General features: G+C 36.5%; 1 protein-coding gene across 1 annotated transcript in view; it reads left to right on the top strand.

Moving 5' to 3' along the window:
- BCHE (butyrylcholinesterase) overlaps nt 1-15,006 on the top strand; it is a 94,488-nt gene extending 79,482 nt beyond the window's left edge. The window contains exon 4 of the mRNA XM_075546999.1: nt 14,488-15,006. Within this exon, the coding sequence (XP_075403114.1) occupies nt 14,488-14,612 (125 nt within the window). The 3' untranslated portion in view covers nt 14,613-15,006. The remainder of the gene's footprint in view (nt 1-14,487) is intronic.
- Nucleotides 15,007-16,318: the final 1,312 nt, after the last annotated feature.

The following is a 16,318-nucleotide window of genomic DNA, read 5'->3' as shown; positions in this document are numbered from 1 at the left end:
TGACTATGAACTTCCTTCCAAATTCAACCCATGAAGTACATAGCCTTCTTAAGTTAGTGAAAGCTCATTTCCATAGGAAATAACCTATCATACTACTTTTTTAAAGCCCATAATAGGACTTTAGAAGTTAGCCTCGAGATTCAGATCTATGGCAGTACTGGGGAGCCCTGTTGCTGTAGTGGTTACACTTTGGGCTGCTAACTGCAAGGTTAGTGGTTTGAAATCATCACCAACTTCTCTTGGGAGAAAGATGAGACTTTCTATTCCTGTAAAGAGTTAAAGGCCTAGAAACTCACAGGGCAGTTCTACCCTGCCTGATAAGATCACTGTGTGTTGGCATCAACTAGATGGCAGTGAGAGTGTGAATGAGAATAGCTTATACAATCCCCACAGGTATGTCTGTGTCCCACCTGCTCCCCGACCCACCCTTACTGCAACCACCTACCTCTGACAATTCCCTGAAGAATGCAAGGACTATTCATTCATGTCAGACGTTCTGGCTGTATTTGATTATTCCATTTTTATTTACTTAAATCTGTTTCATATCACTGGGTTATGCTTTGGTGTGCTAACTTCAAGGTCAAGAGTTCAAAACCACCAACAACTCTGTAGGAGGAAGATGATGCTCTCTACTCTCCAAAAGCGGTACAGTATCATAAAATCACAGAGGCAGTTCTACTTGGTTCTAGGGGTCGCTGTGAGTTGGAAAGATTCAGTAGTAGCATTGTTTTTTGTTTTTGTGGATTAACATCAATGTACTCCATTTAAATGAATATATTCTAAGAAAAAGTTCTGCATTACTGCCATTAGAGGAAAACTAGTATCACTAGTGATAAATAGAAAAGTGTTGCCATCTAGTAAATTCTAACTCATATATAAAAGAAAGAATGCAAGAATTGTTGATGAAAGCCAATTCATAGTGATGATTGATGGCCTCTAGCCAACATGAATTTTAGAACTCTTGTAAAGTTTCTTAGAATTATGTTCTCTTTTTCATTGCCAAGAAACTTAATTTTTTGTAAAGCAGTTGAAATTTGTGAAATTAGTCATTTGAGGCCTAAGTTTTGAAACATATTTGGAACATTCAAGCTCTGATCAATTGTCATATTATTTTGCCAATTGGTTGTGTTGACATTATAAGAATTGTGCATCTCCTGATATACCCATTCAAAAATAAATGTTTCACTCCAATATGCCTATAGACAATAGTGTCAAGGTAGCATTTTTTAACATTGCATATTCATGCCTTTGTTTTATTTTTTCCTACATGTTCTATTAATACTTTTAGAGTTTAATGCTATATTTTAATTGTGTGTTTAAAAGGAGAAAAATGTGTTAAAATCTGGATTCTCCAAAAATAAACTTATAAAGAGAGAACATTAAAACACAAGTTTCCTGTTGGAGGAGAAGAAAATTTAATAAAGAAACTAATACACAATCACCATCTTCCTTTCAATGGAAGTTTGTGTTTTGCTACGCAGATGAACAAATTTCAAGGCAACATTTGGGCTAAGAGATCATGAAGAAAGGCCAAGTGATCTATTTCCAAAAATCTGCCAGTAAAATCCCTATGGATCACAATAATCTGACACTCAACTGGAAATGGAGATGAAGCAAGTGGGTGTTAGTGAACCAAGCGGGTGTTAGTGAACCAAGCGGGTGTTAGGGATAGCCCTAAATGCAGAACAAAATCAAATACAGTTAACATCAGCAACCTGCTCTTTAAACTTTGTAGAATACATAAACAGATCAAATAATGATTAGACATGTATTATAAATATGTTGTGGAACTAAAGGGGAAGAATGCACGCAAACATTTCTACATACTTTAAACTTACGAATGTTTAGTTAGGAACACTTATTTAAGTTATATAATCCACTAAATAAATAATAATTAGGTAACTAATGTTTTAGAAAGTGATTCCTTTTAATATAAGTGGAAATGTTCAGAAATTTGATTTACATCATCTTATTATCTCAAAATGCATAATTGAGAAAGTATTTTTACCACTTGAACATTGGTTCCTTTATGAGAAAACTGCCATACATATCTAAATCAATGCTTGATTCTAAAATGCCTAGCAATTTATAACTCATATGATGCCTCATCTATTTCTAATTTTATTTTTATATAGAAGTAATCAGCTTTCAAGTATCAGGCATATTGGGGCTAAGTACATCATATATTTGTTCATTAAAACATGTAATTTTGAGCTATAAAATAGATATCACAATCTAGTGTGAATTTGTTTTCCTTAATGTTAGAGGTTGTGGGTAAGATTTAGTCAAATATATGCTTTCCAGGGCTGTATTGAATTATTTAACATGCATTTTGATTATTAGACATTGCTCACAAAATTATCATTATGTGCTCCATCTATTTGAGAGACAGTTCTGGTAGAAGAGGGCTCTGTGTATGAACAAATACTCTGAGCCACAAGATATACCCAAGATGGACTTCTGCCTGCCTCGTTGGCAGTGTCACAGTGTGGCCCTGTGTCTTCCAGGTTTGAATAACAATGAGGTAACATTAAATCTGCCCAAAGCCCAGGGAAGCTATCATTTAACACACCACAGCAACACATTCTTAATTTTTATTTAATTTTTTAATGATAAGATCAAACTTTGAGGTTAAAATAAGCAAGCAATTGAGTCTTAGTTATCAAGTGCGGCTACAACAGAAATACCAACAAAATCTTAACAAGCATAAATTTACTTTCTCACAGTCAAGGAGGTTGACAGTCCACATTCAGAATCCCAGCTCTCAGGAAAGGCTCTCTCTCTTTGGGCTATGAAGGACGGTGCTTGTCTCTGCTCATGCTCCCGGGCAGTATGCACAGTGCTTAGCTGCTCTCATCCTCATCAATGCCTGCTTTGCATTCTTGTTTCATTTCATCGACGAGGGCAAGTCAAAAAGCATTGATATGGAATCTTAGAAACCTTTCTGAAACAAAACTATAGAAATTTGAGGTTATTGTTTCTTAACATATCTCTCATTAGGGTATATATATTTCTGAAGGTAATTTTTCATCTATTTCTTCCCAAAATAATTCTGGGCACTTTGATTTACACCACATACAAGGATGCAAATCATGTTTATTTTACATTTTATCAGCATTTTAAGAACCAAAAGAAAGTCTGAAGGGACAATACCATAGAAATGGTAAAGTGAATGTGGTAAAGTTTCCCTGTGCAATTCTCATAGAACTACCTTTGACACTCTCAAAGAATGGGCAAATGCAATAGCCTGAGAGAAAATATTCATTAAACTTGCTGGGTTTGTGGAGAGGTCTGGGAGGCTGGTCCCAGCACCAAAAATTAAGTGGATTCCTGCCCCTCCCCTGAAAAGAATTTGTTTCAAAGGATGACATTGGCTCTGCAGCTCCGGGAGATGGACATATCTGATCAGAGCACACGGGAGCAGATGAAGGGGCAGGAGGAGAGAGTGGAGCACAGCCTGGCCCACCAGGCCGTGATGATGATGTTCCTGAGTAGAGCAGCCAGTCCACAGAGAGAACAACATGGCTGGCCCTACTATGAGAAATGGTGGCCCTCAGTGACTAAGGGCGATACAGGGGACAGCACCGGAGACACAGTGTGGGAATTGCACCTGACCTGATCCCACCACACCGAGACAAAACACTGGGGGAGTGCAGCGGAGCAGCAAGGGAATGGAGTGGCAAGGTCCCCAGGGAATGCTGAAAGTGGACTTTGGGGCCAGGGCGTGGTGCCCCAACAGACTGGACTGGAAAATGCTCCTAAGGGCCAGCAAACGATCCCTGAACTAACTACAAGCTTTTCTTTTGTGAAGTGTTTTGTTTTGTTCTTTGTCAGTGGTTTGTTTTTGTTGTTTTGTTGTCTGGTTGTATACTGTTGCTTTGTTTTCCTCTGTCTTGTTTTCGTGCATGTTAGTGTCTACACAGGTCTGTCTGAATAGGACAGGCTGGATGAACTATCTGGAGGAAAAACAATGGGACCGACAGTTCCGGGGGGGACTTGGGCTGGGGGGTGGGGTAGGGGGGTAAGGATGTGGTGTTAACAAACACAAGGACAAGGGAACAACATGGGACCCAAAATGGTAGTGAGGGGGGAGTAGCAGGCCTGGTGGGGAATGATCAAGGGTAAGGTTGCATAGAGAAGATGTATAGCTGTAGCCCAGGTGGGGATGGAGCATGGTAGTGGGGCAGGAGGAAAGTCAAGGGAGATGGAGGAAGGATGGGGGAAGTGCAGAGTGGAGACCCGAGGCTTAAGTGTCGACCACTGGAGATCCCCTCATAGAGGGGTTTAGGAGAGGAGATGGGTCAGTCAGGGTGCGATATAGTACCGGTGAAGAACACAGCTTTCCCCCAGATCCTGGATGCTTCCTCCCCACAACTACCATGATCCGAATTCTACCTTGCGGGACTGGATAGGGCAGAGGTTGTACACTGGTGCATATGGGAGCTGGAGGCACAGGGAATCCAGGGTGGATGATACCTTCAGGACCAGGGGTGTGAGGGGCAATGCTGGGAGAGTGGAGGCTGAGTGGTTTGGAAAGGGGGAACTGATTACACGGATCCACATGTGACCTCCTCCCTGGGGGACGGATGGCAGAGAATGGGGGGGAAGGGAGACTCCGCGTAGGGCAAGATATGACAAAAAATCTGTGGATTATCAAGGGCTCATGAAGGAGGGGGGAGGGGAGAGAGGGGAGAAAAAAAAGAGGACCTGATGCAGAGGGCTTAAGTGGAGAGCAAATGCTTTGAGCGTGATTAGGGCAAAGAATGTACGGATGTGCTTTATACAATTGATGTAAGTATATGTGTGGATTGTGATAAGAGTTGTATGAGCCCCAAATAAAATGTAAAAAAGAAAAGAAAAAAAAAGAAAGTGATTAGGGCAAAGAATGTACAGGTGTGCTTTATACAATTGATTTATATATATGCATGGATTGTGATAAGAGTTGTATGAGTCCCTAATAAAATGTTTTAAAAATATAACTTGCTGGGTTTTATCTCACCGATATAATGTTCAGGTTTTTAAAAAAGATTTCTTTTCAATAAACCCCAATATTCATCCTGTGTCCTTCATGAAAATCTATCAAGGTTACTCCTTTGGCAGTAACACAAAAACTAAACAGTCACCATAACCCTATGCTAACTAAGCTCTCTGCCTTGAATTTAAGTGGCCCAACAGATTGAAGTGGAAGCGCCTGTTTTGATTGGACATTTTCTTAGAAGGCACCCTGGCAAAACTAAGAGGATTGTATCACTGCTGACATTCACTGTTTACAGAGTCATGTATTGTTTGAAAAAGGAAAAAACAAAACAAATATATACGAACTGGAATTCTAGTTGCAATGCTTTTTGACTTACCCTAAAATATTCTCAAAGTGGTTGCTTTAAGGTATACTTTACACCAATTCTGTGTCATGAATATAAAAAAGATAACCTATTTCCACATGGAATTACAGAGATTAGTATTTACAATACATATGTCTAAGAAGCCCTTTGGTTGTCCTTCCAAGGAAGCTGTTGGTTCTTTTGTGGGTCCATGGTTCTTGCAATATTCTTTACCACCAATATAAAGGCATCTATGTGTCAGTGGTTCTTCTTATTCCATGTGCAACCTTCACATGTACATAAGGCAATTGAAAATGCCATGGGTTAGGTTAGGCACAACTAAGACCTCAAAATAGCGTCCATCTTTCTCAAATCTTGTGCAGCAGCTTTACCTAATGCAATGATTTGTTTGGTTTTTATCTCTTGAATGCTCTTTCTGAGAGCCTTGATTGTGCATACAAGTAAGACAAACATCCTTGACAACATCAATCTTTTCTCCATTTACTCTGATGCTGCCTCCTGGTCCAGTTGTGAGGATGTTGGCTTTCTTTCTATTGAGCAGTAATCCACATGGTAGACTGCAAGTCCCCTTCACTTGAGCAAGTAAGGTGGGATCATCTGCATATCCCAGGTTGTTAAGAAGACTTCCTCCAATCCTGATGCCAACTTCTTAATATTCTTGAGAACACCATCTTCTAGTTTTAGCACTATTTCTTTCCAGTCAGACCTTCTTCCAAATCTTATCATATTAAATCTATTTTAAATGCTAAAGGAGAGTCATATGATTATTTAACATTAATAATGTTGCACATTTGCTTCACTAGTAATTAAAGTTTAAACAAATATATCTTGACATTGTATATTTTTATATTTTATAAATCACTAAGGGATGGAAGGGGATTAAGAACACATGTTATGTTCATACTTTTTATTTTAGTCTCAAGGTGTTTTTTTTCATTGTACTTAGTTAAGTGATCTGCCCCAAAGTCTTATGGAAATAAGTTCTTCAAAGGCACCTCTTGAGGGAAATAAAATGTCCAAGGATGCCTCCTAGTTGGCTTTCTCAAAAGGAGAAATGTTGCCTTCATTCAAGATTAAAGTCCAATAAGCTTTATAAGCATTACTTCAGCAGAAGTTTACATTTGAGCAATGAATGTCCTCCAATATGATCCTTACAGCTTGTTTAATAACATGCAATCGAGACTTAACTTTCAGAATACGCGTTGGCATATATATGTATATATATATATATATATATATATATATATATATATATATATATATGCTGTTATTGTATGCACCTGAAAAAAATGAAGTACACAACGTTTCTTTTAAGTGTTAATAAGTACAGAATTTAAGCTCGAATGATATTTCCTTGTCCACTCCTATATTACAGCTTAAATTCTGAGCTGTAATTTTAGCTATTGTTGCAGTGGCTGCCCACAATCCATTTGTAGAGTCTCCACATAGATTATGCCTCTGTGAGTTCCTGCTGAACATTAACCAAGGATGTAGATAATCTTGCCCTCAGGCAGTTTGTTTTGGAAAGCAAAGTACCTCCATCCCTCTGCAGCCAGGCTGATCAGTTGTGTCCTTGTAAGGTTACAAGATGAAAGAGATCGAGAGGACATGATAGGCAGTCAGAAAACTTACACATAAGAGAAAAGATAAGATGCGGTTGAGGCATGGGGGGACACATGGAGCAAAATCCCTGCAAGGCCAGAAGCTTACTTGAGGCAGGTTGATACACACTTCCTGTCATGTAGCCCGCATTTCGTAACAAGTTCTCAAACAAAGGGATTGTTGGCAATTCTCTGAGGGCATACAAATGAACATTAGTACATTAGGGAAGCTGTTCACAGACAGGAAGGGAAGACAAAGTCAGGAATAGGGAGGAATTGATATTTTGCAGACTGCTGTATTTTAGCCATTTTGCCAGGCAATGAGAGGGAAAGCATCCTCTTTATCTCAGGCTGAGAGGCTCAGCTGCTGAGGTGAGCTTTTAGCATTTCCCAGGGCCTTGCCTACACCATGGAATGTGGTGGTCCTGTCCCATTTCCCTAAGCAGCAAACACCATTGCCCCTAGATGTCCTGACTACCTTGGTTGAAATTCCCTGGGAACCAATCGTGGGCACTAACGTATTCTATGTCCTATTCCTGATTCTGTAGTCCTACCAGTAACTGAGAGACATTGATCTGCCACCAAGCATGAGTTTATGAAAATGTTCCTTTATTCCAGGACTTGAGTTGCATTCTGAACCTTTAGATTCCATTATGACCTCTTGCTCGTAGGCTCCCTAACCAAGAAGTGGTATCTGTATCTTTGAATTGTCTTTGTCCCTTCAAGACTTAGGAAATGTGTTCCTTACGTTATACTTGAGATGGGGGTGCCTTCTAAAACGCCAGTGGTTGTTTGAAAAAAGTGAGAAAAGGAACTTAAAAATGAGTCATTCAACATCAAGAAGATGTCAACATGTGTCCCCAGATAATAGAAGCATAAATTAAAATAATAAAAATGCTTAACTTGCCAATAAGAAAAGGGAACTATATATATGTATATATGTACATGTCTATTTCATATGTGGTCACACATGCATATATAAACATTTATACATTTATATATAAGCATGTGTGTGTATAGTTAGTTTAGCTTGCTAGCTACACAGCAAATAGATCTGCATTTCCTAGGTGGTAAATTTCTAGCCACTTAAATAATTTTGAGAGTGATACAACTATCATTACTTCTTCTTGTTTGTCTGTTTTGTTTTTCAATTCTGTCTAGCTCCACATCTTGCTTGTTTAGTGTTTTCTTATGCAGATTAGGAACACCTGACTGACACTAGTGAAAACCTTCTAAGCAAGAACTGGACCAAGTGTGTGCAGTTAGTGCAGAGCTGCCAGCATCTGCACCATTTAAGCTTCTAACACTTAGATAGGCGCTTCTCCTACAAGACTGCTGCAACTCTGACATAAAAAATGGAGGTCATCCCTTACTTCTTACTTGAGAAAATGGATGTGATTGACCTTTTCCTGTGGCAAAGTCTAAAGGCTTTACATCCCTCATGACAAATAGGTTGATTACTCTCAAGTTCTCATCAGCACCCCTCTGCTGGTTACAATTCTCAGGTCATTGTTGTTCCTCGTCTTCTTCCTAATAGGCTTCTCATGATTGGGAAACTAGAAATAGCTCCCAGTCACTTGTATTTCATTGTCAAGTTAAAGCAAACATTTCAGAGAAGAGGGTTCAGAAACTCTGACAATCTACATTTAAGCAGAGGGTAAACAGGCTGTTCTTAGACATGTCATGTAAGGGCACACGGCAGCAGGTGACCACTAGTTCCTTTCCGTCTAAGTTTCATTTATATATAATAAGAAATGTCTTTTTTTCAAAGTAATGCTACTTCTCTGCTCCAACTCCTCCGTTGCTGCCCACTTTTGTCTTAGTAAAAGCCACATCCTGCCCAATCCGCTCTAATGTCTTAAGTGTCTTCCTAGTGCTGCGCCTGCCCTCCCCTTGGTCTCCTTTCCACTCTCCCTCTGCTTCATGTGGTTCCTTCCACCTAATCTGACCTCCGCTTTTCTGAGAGTTCAGCATATTATTGCCTTGGGGGGATCTTTGCCACTACATTTTCTTCCTGTATCCTAGTAGAAACCCCAAACCTATGTAGATTTTCACAGTCACCACTTACCTGAGTCATAGCCTGATGAATACACTATTTAAATCACTCTTGCCTCTCATGACTATATCCCTCTTTTTCCAATGAATCATCGCATGTAGAAAATGGATTCCCTTTTATCCCAAAACCTGTATTCAAAATTCTCTTTGCCTCTGTTTTACAGTTAGGAGAACATTTTGTGCCATGTTTAACTATTTTTAAAAAGTTAAAACCACATACATAATCAAGTGGGTTGACTATAAAGTGTAATCTTATTTTTTGATTCTTGGTATAATAGGTAATGAAATAACATTGTCAGTCATGTTTCAATATAAATTTAACTGGTTAATATATTTTAATTGGTTAATATATAAATTAATAATTTCTAACCTGTTATTATGTTTATATCCTACTAGTATGCCTTAAAATTTTATACTAAAAAATGAAAGATTACATAATCTTTTCCAAAAGTAATATTGTGGTGCCATGTTTAAAAACTTGACTGATAACTGAAAGATAAATGATTTGAACCTAAATCCTGCTCTTCATATTCACTTCAAAAAGATTACTGCCTTGGGAATCTCCTTAAGGAGCAATTCTATTCTTTCCTATGAGATTACTAAGAATCTGAATTGATAAGTCAGCACACTACAACACAAATTTTCCCCAAGAAATCTTCAAATAAATGATGTGTTAATGTAAATTTATCTAGATATTTTCCTTCAAAAGTCTTTATTTTTTGTATGACATATAACAATATAGTTGCCACACTCCCATCTGGTTTTATTTTTAATAGAAATTATATTACTTATAATACATAATAATTTTTTTCATTAAAATAAATTAACTCTACTCACACATACCTATCCATTGTTTTTGTAGAATTTCAAAAATAGTTCCTTTTATTATAGAGTTTAAAACTCTTTTGCAGTAAAGTATGAAATTAATATATTACTTAAACTACATATGAGTATGTTCAAAGCTGGAATAACCCTCTTCCTTAGTACATGGATTTTCATACAATATAAGTACTGTGGTTTCTTCATTGGGTATATGGTAGGGTTGGGGAAGTTGCTTTTGAAAATGGCATATTTTTAAAGTTGTTAATCAAAACAAAAAGTCTAGTATGTTTTAAAATGAGATTTTTAAAGATAAAGATTTTAAAAATAAATAAAATTTTTAAGTACATAAAACACCTGGGCATTTTAAGAGGTTGTTTTCTGTTATCAATTTTTTTAAGGGGAAGAGGAAAATCATTTCTTAAAAACTAGACATTTGTATCGGTTTTATTTTGAGGGGGTTATTTAAGGGTTAACAGATAATTTGTGTTTAAAAATATTTTACACCATGTGATAATCTAGTAGAGACACAATTTCCCATTTTAGTTTTGATTCTTTCACCATTAAATTGGTACCCACTTATGGACCTCAGGCCCTGCTGTAGGACCTTACGAACTGGCAGGTAGGCATATACACATGAACGTGTCCAGCTGAGCTCACCCACAGTGAAGTGGGAAGGGCAGGGTAAGAAAATCTTTTTAAAAGAGTCATCCAAATCTTAATATGGAGAGAATTCAAACAGATAAGGCCCACATATGAAATATCTTTTATGTCATATTAGGGAATTTAAATTCCTTTAAATGGGTAGATATGCTCAGATTTCAGCCAATCCCCCAGTTAAGTGGTGGATATTCCTCACTGTGTCTCGAAAACTTAGTCGGTCAGTCAGAGCAGACAGATACCATCCTTACTTATCCATTTGAGTAGCCCAAGAAAAGACCGAGCGGTTTCAATGATTTAACAGCTGTGTATGCAGCAAGTGAAGAGGATTGTGATGAAAAATTTGTTGCAATTTTGGGTTTTGTCATTTCAAAGTGAGCTGAAAATGTTTCAAAGATGGCATTGCCCTATGTAAACACGGTGACTGATTGACAGCTTTGCATGTGAGAGGACCTCCACAGTGCTGTCTGCAATGTGTATACAATTAGATCTATAAACTTCCATTCTTTGGATCCTGAAAGAGCTCACTAACCCTTTTCTATGTCTCTCATCCCATGGCTTCCATATTAATTTTTCCCATTTCAGTAACTATGACAAAGCACCTAAAATGTTCTGGTCTGTTCCTGTTTTGCTTCTTGTTCCAAGTCATAGCTAGCATGAGACCCTGAAATAAAGGGCCAGTAGGAGTTTCTGTAATTCATTCATGACATGAATAAATGAAAATGTATTCATTTTCACTGTATATAAATTATTTTCTATCTGCTCACCGCACAGTTTCTAAGATTATATCCCATCTACATAATAGCCCTTATTTTGAGGTAATGCCATTTTTCTGTACAGCTATTTTTCTGTAATAGTTTATTTGTATTAGAATACTTTAGCTTTCTTTATTCCTCCTTCATTTTTCTTTTGCTTATTAGTCTAAATTGCAGTTTTGGGGGGTCAACAAGAAAGTATTTAACATAAAATTTGGTTATGAATTCAAAATGGACAATATTCTATATCTCTCCCTATCTGTTAGCTAGATTTTGTCATAAAAAGTTAAGTTTTTCTTCTATTTATACTTGTGCTATATATTTGCCATTGTCTTGTCACTTTTAGATTTACTGTGTTTCTTCCTTTACATGAGTTAACTGCCACATATTAGAATATTCAATCTGAGGACAATTAATAAACAGTATGAATCTCATTATTAGTAATATGAATGAAAATAAGAAATTAAATTTTCCTTGTTTGTTGCTAGGCACCTTTGAGTAAGTCCCAATGTAGCGACCTTACGCACAACAGAGTGAACGGCTCCCTGCCATTGTGGCAGCCGCTCTGTCAATCTATCTTGTGGAGGGTCTTCCTCCAGACATAATGTATTGTTTCCTATATATTAGTAGTATAATATGGACACCCTTTGTGCATAGCGGGTTACATGTTGGGTTGCTAATCCAGGGTCAGCAATTCAAACCCGCAGCAGATCTGGAGGCGGAGTAAACTGTGGGAAAGGGCAGTTCTGCTCCGTCTGATGGTGTCACCATGAAGCAGAATTGACTCAATGGCACTGAGTTTCGTTTTGGTTTGGGCATCGTACAGAATGATCATTCGGAGGATTTTTTTAAATCATTTTATTGGGGCTCATACAACTCTTATCACAATCCATGCATACATCAATTGAGTAAAGCACCCTTATACATTCGTTGCCCTCCTCATTCTCAAAATTCGCCTTCCACTTGGGTTCCTGGAATCAGCTCATTTTTCTTTTTTTCCCTTCCCTCCCTGTTCCCCCCCCCCCCATAAACCCTTAATAGTTTATAAATTATTATTTTATCTTATCTTACACTGTCCGGAGTCTCCTCTCACCCACCTTCCCATTGCCCATCCCCCAGAGAGGAGGTTACACGTAGATCCCTGAGATCAGTTCTCCCTTTTCACACCCCCTTCCCTCCCGGTATCGCTGCTCTCACTGCTGGTCCTGAGGGGTTCATCCGTCCTAGATTCCCTGTGTTTCCAGATCCCTACTGCACCGCTGTGCATCCTCAAAGGACTTTATATTGTACTGTTTACAAAAGACTTCAGAAGATCACTTAATTAATTCAGACATTTTCTTCATAAAATTAATACATAAATTTGCTCAAAATATACCATATTGGCACTGGGAAAAAATAGAAAATAAATGAAGAAAGATTATTCTACAAATTAAACTTTTTCTATTAAAAACAAATCAAAGGCATTAGGAACCCTGAAGGTCTATTGGCTCTGCCTTGACTCCCATCAGCCCCGCGGATGGGGAAAAAGGCTGTGTTTACAAGGGATTTGGGGCGAGCGCTCACACTCAGCAGTAAGCGCGCCAGTGTGAGAGAAAAGAAGGAAAAATAGAAAGAGGGGAAAAGTGGAGGTTGAGGAGGCAGAAGAGAAAAACTTTAAATTCAATTTTAGTTTTGATTTATTTCATGACAATCAAAAATGTTATGTTTTTATAATATCTTCACTGCCTCTAAATTCTGTTAGTAATAATTGTGTGTTTTAAATTTTACTTCTCAATGGCTAGCACTTCTAAAGGCTAAAATATTTCAATGTACTATATTGTATAGATTATTTTGTGATATATAAAGAACACATTTTTCATTTTTCCTCAATCAGTGGATTTCATAGAATCAGTGTCTATATCCTTATATAGACAAGAAAAAAAATCAGATCTGGGGACTCTTCTCTAAATACAAAGTCTTGGTCCAAATTTTATATTACCATTTATTTTCTATATCAAAAACACCATTCTCTGAACTTTAAATCCTTACCTTGTGTAAGTAACATTTTTAAAAGAATTTAATTATCACAAAAAGAGCTTACAATGGATCATTTGGTATATTTAGCACCTTTCTTCCACATTTATAGTTCTCGCCATTTATAAAAGTACTGTCAGTCACAAAAATTATAGGTATTGACCTTTTAAAAGCCATTTTATATGTAAATTGAACATATTTTTTCTGTAAATTATCAAATATTTGAGCAAAGCCCACACAATATCAACATTTATATTAAAGTATACACTAAACCACAGGGACTATTTCATTGCTGCAAAAATGTTTTAAATATTTTTATTGCATATAAATGTTACACAAATCACATAATTTTCTTATCCAAAAGAATATCTATTAATCTCAAATATATCTAACTTACTATATATATATATATATATAAAGAAATTACAATAACTACAAAGCACATCAATTCCTAATTTTAGGATGATTGAAATCACTTAAAATTTTAATTGTAATGTAATAATTACAAATTAACATTTTGAAAGTTCAAAGAAAATAATACTAATAACTCCCAATTGAAAATGTTTGTAGATTCAAGTAATATCAACTGTGTAATAGTCAAATTATATCTATATAGTAAGATTATTTATTGTCCAAAATTTATACTGCATTGTAATATATTAATATACTATTACAAGGTTCTTGTAATATCTTGTTGGTTCATTGCCTCACATCATATACATGTACTTTGCAAATTCCATAAGAGCACAAACAAGCTTATCTCATGTTGAAATAAGTGTCAAATCTATATACAGTATCATTTACAAGGTTATCTTTATACATTAGCAAATATTCATATATAATATTTTGATGAAAACTAATAGCTTTATAAGTATATATATATAAATGAGATGGATTAAAGTAGATTTTAAGTGTAATATGGTTAACAGAATAATATAATATCTATATATCCCAATGAAAATTAAAGTGACTATAAGAGAACAAAATATACTATATATAAAAACCCATTTTTAATAATTGTATATTTTCATCCAATTTTACACATTTTATGTACATATTACAGGTTGTACATATATATTTATTCAAATTTTTTTACATATAGAAAGAACTGATAATAATGAAGAATAAAAGTTGCTATGCAATATACTTGGATAAATTAGCATCTGTAATCAAAATTATTTTCAATTAAATGTATGCAAAGATTAAACTTTAGATAAATACAACTTACTCCATGTTTTACAGGAAATATTGATGAAGCAGAACAAGAGTGGAAAGCAGGATTTCATCGCTGGAACAATTACATGATGGACTGGAAAAATCAATTTAATGATTACACTAGCAAGAAAGAAAGCTGTGCCGGTCTCTAATGAATAGATTTACCCTTTATAGAATGTTAATTTTCCTGTAGATTAGGGCAAAAATATCGGTAGTTCTCTTATACACCTAGTAGGAAAGCTATTATATATCTGAAACTAAAATGCCAGGAGGAAAATATTGATTTTTCATATCTTTCACTTAGTATTTTACCTAGCATTTTAAAACCCAAATGGCTAGAGCATATTTAATTAAATTTCACAACATAAAGTTTTGCAATTAATTATATTCATTTAAAAATGATTTGCTGCTTCAAACTCTCTCTTCCCAGAATAATTTTAAGCAGTTTTTTGCCCTAATAACTTTTATTTGTGTTCCATTTTTAGTCACATATGTATTTTATTATCATAGGAATATCTTTTTAAAACATGGATCATATGATGTTACACTGCATACTCTAACTTGCAATACCATAATTTTTAACTTATTCATGAATGTAATATCTATATACAATATTGAAATAAATACAGAAGATAATTGCATTCATTGGTTGTTTATATATGTAAGTGTATACACACAGAGGAACTATCATGGGAACCACATCTGACATCCTCTGGATATACACGAGGAGAGTTGGAAGAGAATCTAGCTCCTTATCTGTCCAAGAATGGTTTCTATGAAGTAGAGGTTCAACAAACCTATATGGACCAAGTTCAGTTACACTTTTCTGGCCTCAGCCATCACTTTTCTGCCCGGTTCCATGATCACTTTCGTTGGCTAATCAGATCTCATGGGCAATACTCATGCTTATGAGGCTTTATTAGGGAAATTAATTAGTTACATTAAGCCAGACATAGAAATCATTAATGATACAGTCCTTTTGTCCACGGTGTTTCTTATCAGCAGTGTCAGCTAGCATGTCTTTTTCTGGTCCACAATCTTTCAGTCGAGAGGTCTTTTGGCTCTGTTCTGCTCCAGAAAGTGTTACAAAACTCCTTTAGTGCTGTTAAAAACACACGGGACACCCTTATTCTGCAAGTCTTGTTTCTGCATTGAGCTTTAATGCTTCATTCTGTGTCTTGGGATACCCACTGCTCTCTTATGGTCTCTGCTCTCTCCATGCTCCTTGTTCAGGGTCTCTTTGGCTGCCACTTCACACAGGGATCCTGAATGATATGGCTTCTGCTTCTGCTGGTTGTAGGATGCTCTGTAGGAACTGCATCTGAGATGGCTCACTAGTAGAATGACAAAATTGACTATCTCCCTCCTTAGAAGCCTCTGCAGCCTATTTTCATGCTCCTACTCCATCATTTAGTGGGAGTTACAAGAACTATGGATAGTAAATTTTAAAAGATCTTGTGTGCCTGCACATGCAGAAGGCCCTGAGATTGGATTCAAATATACATATGAATATATATAAATATATATGAATTTTAAAATATGAGATTCAATCACCTTCAGGCATATTATGATAGACACAAGATGCTGTTACCAAAAGACAAAGGAAGTTGTTGTTAGCTGCCACTGAGTTGGTTCCAAATTACAGGGGCACTACAGAAAACAGAACAAAACATCCGCCAGTCTTGTGTCACCCTCACAATTGTTGCTATTTTTGCGATCATTGTTGCAGCCACCATGTCAACCTATCTCAATGGTCTTCCTCTCTTTTGCTAACATTATATACGTTACCAAGCACGATAGCCTTTTCCAGGGATTGGTCCTTCCTAATAACATTTCCCAAGTGCACGAGGTTAAAAAT

This window comes from Tenrec ecaudatus, chromosome 4 (assembly GCF_050624435.1).
Source record: "Tenrec ecaudatus isolate mTenEca1 chromosome 4, mTenEca1.hap1, whole genome shotgun sequence".
NCBI classification, from domain to species: domain Eukaryota; kingdom Metazoa; phylum Chordata; class Mammalia; order Afrosoricida; family Tenrecidae; genus Tenrec; species Tenrec ecaudatus.
This window is presented reverse-complemented; position numbering and strand designations above follow the sequence as displayed.